At 50.2% G+C, this 6,000-nt stretch overlaps 1 protein-coding gene and 1 non-coding gene across 2 annotated transcripts in view; both read left to right on the forward strand.

Annotated features, from left to right (window-relative positions):
• The window catches only part of LOC144098071 (uncharacterized), a 30,172-nt gene extending 25,610 nt beyond the window's left edge, over positions 1-4,562 (forward strand). Inside the window, exon 2 of the mRNA XM_077630627.1 lies at positions 3,284-4,562. Within this exon, the coding sequence (XP_077486753.1) occupies positions 3,284-4,562 (1,279 nt within the window). The remainder of the gene's footprint in view (positions 1-3,283) is intronic.
• On the forward strand, positions 2,958-3,029 carry TRNAM-CAU (transfer RNA methionine (anticodon CAU)). The gene has a single exon. It is a non-coding gene; the product is annotated as a tRNA-Met (tRNA).
• Positions 4,563-6,000: the final 1,438 nt, after the last annotated feature.

Below are 6,000 nucleotides of genomic sequence, written 5' to 3' on the forward strand. Positions count from 1 at the left end.
AAGGGGCCTAAAACTTTGTCCATTGTTAGGGGCACTGGGCAGAGCTTCTGCAGTGGCTTCTGCAGTGTGTTTGGCTACTGGGTGCGGCCCATTTTCTTCAGTGACCACTGTATGGTGTCTCTTCAGATAGGAAAGTACACTCGGCATGTACTTCACCCTCGATGGGAGTTGTGGAAGATGAATAACTGTCTGCTCTCAGACGAAATCTTTCAGCGTGCTGTACCTACTTGTTTGAAGGACGTATGGTCACGCCGTGATCTTTCCATTTTTCAAAAGTGGGACTTGTTTAAACAGGAGATCAAAAACTTGGCAATTGAGGCCTCAGCAAGAATCGCTTTCCTGAAGAGACACCACCTTCGTGAGCTTGGGCGCACCCTAACGGAGCTACATGAGCTAGAGAGGGTAAGCCCGGGTGCCTATCTCGAAGAGATTAATAACGTAAAAGCACAGCTTCAACAATTTGCGACAGACAGATATAAGGGGGCCTTGATACGATCTAGGTCCCGAAGGTTTCTTGATAAGCAACCTTCTCGTCGGGCCCTGAGTGATGAAAGAGAGAATGCTCTTGCGAAGGAAATATTGGAAATTCAGTATGGTGATTGCACATACAGTGATGCGCCTGGTATTCTTGCTGCTTTCTTCGAATATTATCGGAAGCTGTTTGGCAGTTGCGAAGATCCAAGTCAGGGTTTCGATTACAGTTCCTTGCTCGGAAACTTCCCTCGACTTGATGATGAGAAGTGTGCTATAGTGAAGGGACCTATCACTTTGGATGAAATTCAATCAGCCATTTCTGCCCTGCAGAGCCAGAAATCTCCTGGGCCAGATGGTATTACTAGCGAATTCTATAAAACATTTTCGCCTTGCCTAGTGCCTGTTTTGATGGAAGTTTTCAAAGCATCTTATGATGTGGGTGTCCTGCCTCCCACTTTTAATTCTGGGCACACAATATTAATTCCCAAAAGCAAAGATACTAATCGGTTGAAAAGTGTTGAGGGATATCATCCAATTTCCCTTTGCAATGTTGATTACAAAATTTTTGCCAAGGTTCTTAGCAGTCGTCTGCAGCTCGTCATTATGGACTTGATAGGTCCGCATCAGGTCTGTGGTATTAGAGGCCGCAGTATTCAAACACATATCCATATTGCACGTTCAGTATTAGAGACAGTATCAGATGAGATAGGCCAAGTAGCTCTGATTCAAATTGACTTGGCTAAGGCGTTTGATAAAGTTCGGCACGATTTCTTGTTCGCGGTCTTGGAGTATGCAAATATTGGTGACGTCTTGCTCAAAGGCATAAGGCTGTGCTATAAGAACTCCTATACAAGGGTTATTGTTAATCAGAAGCTAACGAAACCAGTACCACTAGAAGCATCTGTTCGTCAAAGATGTCCACTGTCTCCATTGTTGTTTGCCCTATATCTGGAACCCCTCTGTCTCAGTATAATTAACAGCGCAGCTATCCGTGGTTTCTCCCTGGCTCAATGTGAAGTTAAAGTTTAAGCTTACGCTGATAATGTCGCCCTCTTTTCTTCTGACAAAAAGAGTGGACTCGAGGCTCTAAACTTGACTAAACAGTTCTGCGATGTATCAGGCGCGGCTCTTAATTTAGAGAAATCCAAAGGCTTTTGGTTGGGTCATTGGGGAACTAGGCCAAGCCAGTTCGGTGGTATATGCTGGAACTGTAGCCCTCTTGAGTACCTAGGCGTTCCGCTGCACCAAGTTCGCAACAGTACAGCCTACTGGGATTCACAGACTGTAACTCTACGGCGGCAAACACAGGCTTGGATGGGTAGGGAACTCTCAGTGTTTGCGAGGGCACAGGTCTGTAACATTTTTTTGTTTGCAAAGCTCGCGTATGTCCTTCAAGTCCTGCATTGTGCGAGGAGGAAGGTGCAAGCAATACATAGAATATTTGCAGCATTCGTTTGGCGCTCTCAATGGGAGCCGATGAGGCGTGACAACTTGTTCCTTCCCTTAGAGGGTGGTGGAGTGGGCCTTATTCACCTTTTCGTGCATCAACTCGTTTCCCGTTTTTTCTTTTTCAAATCGGCAAACGACCCGTTTCTGGTGGCTGTGCTCATTAGGCGGCTTAGTTTTCATTTGCCTTACTTATTCGCACCGACTGTGCAGGCTCGTGAGGGGACTTTATGGGGATTTCTTAAGGAGGTTGCTGGCACTTTCAATTTTCTCACTGTGCGCTTCTCTTTAGATTACCTGTATAGCCTCTCGAGAAAGCAGATGACCCAGGCTCTCACTGAGTCTTTGTTCCCTACACCATTGTATCGGCAGCCTTATCTGGGGTCTTTGGACATCAGTGTTCTAAAGCGTGTTAGGCGGATGTGCATTCAGGCAGCCGCTAAAACGTTCTTTTTCAAACTACACACAGCGACGCTGCCTGTCAAGACATTTCTTAATGACAAGGGGATGTTTGTACCCTGGAATGTGAATTGTCGTCTGTGTAACGTGCCTGAGACAATTGATCATTGCTTCATCCTGTGCCGTGATGCCATGTTCTTTTGGGACATACTACAACGAACTCTTAAGAAGGACATTGAAATTACACCATACACTATTAGATTTCTGCCTGTTGACAAAAACTCTGTTGTGCCTTATGACGTGTTTGTGTTGATGGGACTATTCAGTCTTTGGAAAAGCCGTATGATGGACAGACATGCCGAGCCACCAAGATCGTCCAAATCTGTGTTTCGGGAACAGTGTGCGTTGGTGAGGAGTGTATATGCTGCTCGCGACGAACCTCCAAGCTGGCTGCCGTGCCTAGATGCTTGTGTGTGCCTCCCTGAATTTTGATGTTTTGATGGGGATGCAGTGGTGAGTTAGGGCTATGGGGGGCTCATATTAAGCAGCCCGGTAACTTGAGACGCGAACTAGTCTGATTGAAGTTTCCTCCTTTCTACAGAAGTTCTTCCATGCAATAAAGAAAAAAAACAAAATCCAGCAGAGTGGCGCAGTGGAAGCGTGCTGGGCCCATAACCCAGAGGTCCGTGGATCGAAACCACGCTCTGCTATATTTTTTCTCTCACAACATTTTACCCGGCATACTCCGTCGAATAAATGGCAGCGGAAAGTAAACGAAGACATCGAAGAAACACACAGCATCGTCCTCGTCTGTGTGTTTCTTCGATGTCTTCGTTTACTTTCCGCTGCCATTTATTCGATCATGCACCAACTAGCTCAACAATCCACCTTATACTCCGTCGCATTCCAGCCTGTTGTCTGAAATTAAAATACCTAAAACATATGTCGTTACTTCGACCAGCAGAGTCGTGCAGTGGATTCTACTTCCGGCCACCGAGCGTGACGAACGCAGAGTCATGAGCTCCGGCGGAGCGGCGACGGCGGCCCTTGCTGGCCGCGGAAACAGGATCACCGATAGCGACGGCACGGATTATCAGCTGATACTGCCCCAGCTGCCAACAGGAAGCATCGTTTTGAACACCGTGTTTTTGCACGGCGACGTGCGAGCGAGGCCCTACCGGGTCGAAGATTTTAGGGATGCTCTCGTGCCTACCGGTTTGCTGCCGGACGTGGTGGCACTGGGAGCCTACCAGGTCAACCACGTGTGGGCAGTCACCCTGAACGGCGCGGAGGCTACAAGGCGGCTGCTGGCCTTTAAGGAACTGAAGGTGAAGAACCGTCGCTGCGTCATCATCGACCCGCTGGATCATCAGGTGAGGCTTAGGCTTCACTGGCTGCTGCACGGCGTGGCCGACGAGAATGTGCGGAGCGCTCTAGCGGCGTTTGGGACTGTCATGGACGTTAGCAGAGAGGGGTTGCGTGTGCAGGGTATGAGCGACAAGGGTTCCATGACGAGGACGGTCGTCCTGAAGCTCAAGAAAGGCATGACAGTTGAAGATTTGCCGCATCAAATACGGGTGGGAGGAGAACTGGCCTTAGTCGTGGCACCCGGTCGTCCGATGCAGTGCTTGCGCTGTCACGGCACTGGCCACGTCCGGAGAGAGTGCAAGGTGCCGCGCTGCTCGAACTGCCGGCGTTTCGGACACGAGGACTCCCAGTGCGTCCGCACGTATGCCTCAGCAATGAGCCCGGGGGAAAGGGATGAAGCCGAGCACTTAATGGACGCGACCGAGGCAGAGGACGCGGCGAAGGGAACTGGCGAGCCGCTGCCTACCGCTGTGGCAGAGCAAGCAGCCCTCGCTGGTGAACCGCAGGACACAAGCGTTGAACGTCCGAGGGAACCGTCGCCTGGTCCACCACTGGTGCAGCAGAGTGTCGACAAAAGCGGAGCGAGTACTCATGCACTGCCGTCTCTATCGTCTAAGGGCCAGGAACCGCCAGCCAGTGACGCTTCCGTTACAACTGATACTGGCACTGCAACGAAACGCACCCACGAAGTCTCCGGAGACCACGACGACCAGGAACTCGCAAGCAGCGTTGACGAGCCGCCAGTGAAAGCGGTGCAAGGACGACGGGCTACCTTCAAGCCACGGCCAAACGTCAACGCGGAAAGAAAGCCTGCCGACAAGCCACCGCCGTCTAGAAGCGAGAGCAGACAACCGGACGGCCCCGGAGGCGTCTAGCGGTACGCTAGATGCTAAAGGTGAGCACCATGCTCCGGGCCTCCTTCCTACTGCGAACCGAACTGGCTCCTGAACCAGCCCTCTGTGTAGCTACGTTGAATGTCGGAGGTTTAGGACAGAAACGAAAACAAAGTCAATTGTATCGGCTGGTAACAGAAAATGACATTGAGATTCTCGCCGTCCAGGAGACCAAAGCCGAGGGAGAGGGGGAGACCGGGAGCATGGTGCAGCGTTTCACAGCAACGTACTACGCCGTATTTAGCCACGCTGTAGGACTGTCAGCAGTATGTGTACTCCTTGTGAAAAAGTTGCCCGGTCTTACTGTTCAAAGCATCATGTCATGCCCGTCTGGGAGATTAATAGTGTGTGATTTCCTTTTGTGTAACGCGGAATATCGAGTGATTTGTGTCTACGCGCCGAACACATTGGAGGAAAGACATAATTTTTTTTTGCTTATGTTAGGCAGTACATGATGCCTGAGAAACGCCTCATTATTATGGGGGACTTTAACTGCGTACTGAGTTCTGCGGACAAAACCAGCTGCACAGCTTTTCGAGACAGGAGTACGGACTTATTAGCTGAGGTCGTTGCCGAAGCGGAATTAGCAGATGTGGCTGAATGCCTACAGAGAGCATGCGCGGTAAAGTACACTCATTTCCAGGGTTCTAGCCACGCACGCCTGGATCGCATATACGTTGCTCTGGATATGATCCCGATGTGCCGTAGCTACGAGGTTGTACCAATATGTTTTACTGATCACTGCATCGTTAAATGCGCAGTAGGAACAAAGAAACAACTGAAACACTTTTTATGGGACATGTGGAAAATGAACACAATGCTACTTGGCGACGAACAATTTGTAACAAAAGCATTAGAAGAAATTAACGCAATAAAACCAAACACTAGCCTTAATCTGGGTCAGCCGTGGGAACTATGCAAGCCGCAGATTAAAGTCACAGCAATTGACAGGGCCAGTACGATTCGTTTCCAAGAAAAAATGAAGGAAACCGAGCTGCGCACAATATTGGAGAAACTGATAGCAGAGTGCAAAACGCCCGGCATTTTCAAAGATGATATCAGGAATGTAAAGCAGAAACTGCAGTTGATCGAAGAAGAGCGCTATCGCGGTGCGCTGGTGCGTGCACGAACAAATTCACTGAAAGCAGGCGAGGTACAGTCGCGGTCAAAAATACGCGGCCCACGGCTCCGGCGCAAGGAGCGTCTGCGGGGCCGCACCGCGGCGCTGCTACCTGCGTCGGGCGCTCACAGCGAGGGTGCACAGAGTGACGAAAAAGCTTCCCCCTCACTCTTCCCGGAGCACGCCACACGGCTGATGAATGTCAAGTGCAGCGTTCAGCTGTTTCGCGGCTGACGGTCAGTACGAAAGAGGGCTCTGCAATGCGTGCTGCGTGTGACTTTCAGCGCCTACTTGAATATC

This window comes from Amblyomma americanum, chromosome 7, assembly GCF_052857255.1.
Source record: "Amblyomma americanum isolate KBUSLIRL-KWMA chromosome 7, ASM5285725v1, whole genome shotgun sequence".
NCBI lineage: Eukaryota > Metazoa > Arthropoda > Arachnida > Ixodida > Ixodidae > Amblyomma > Amblyomma americanum.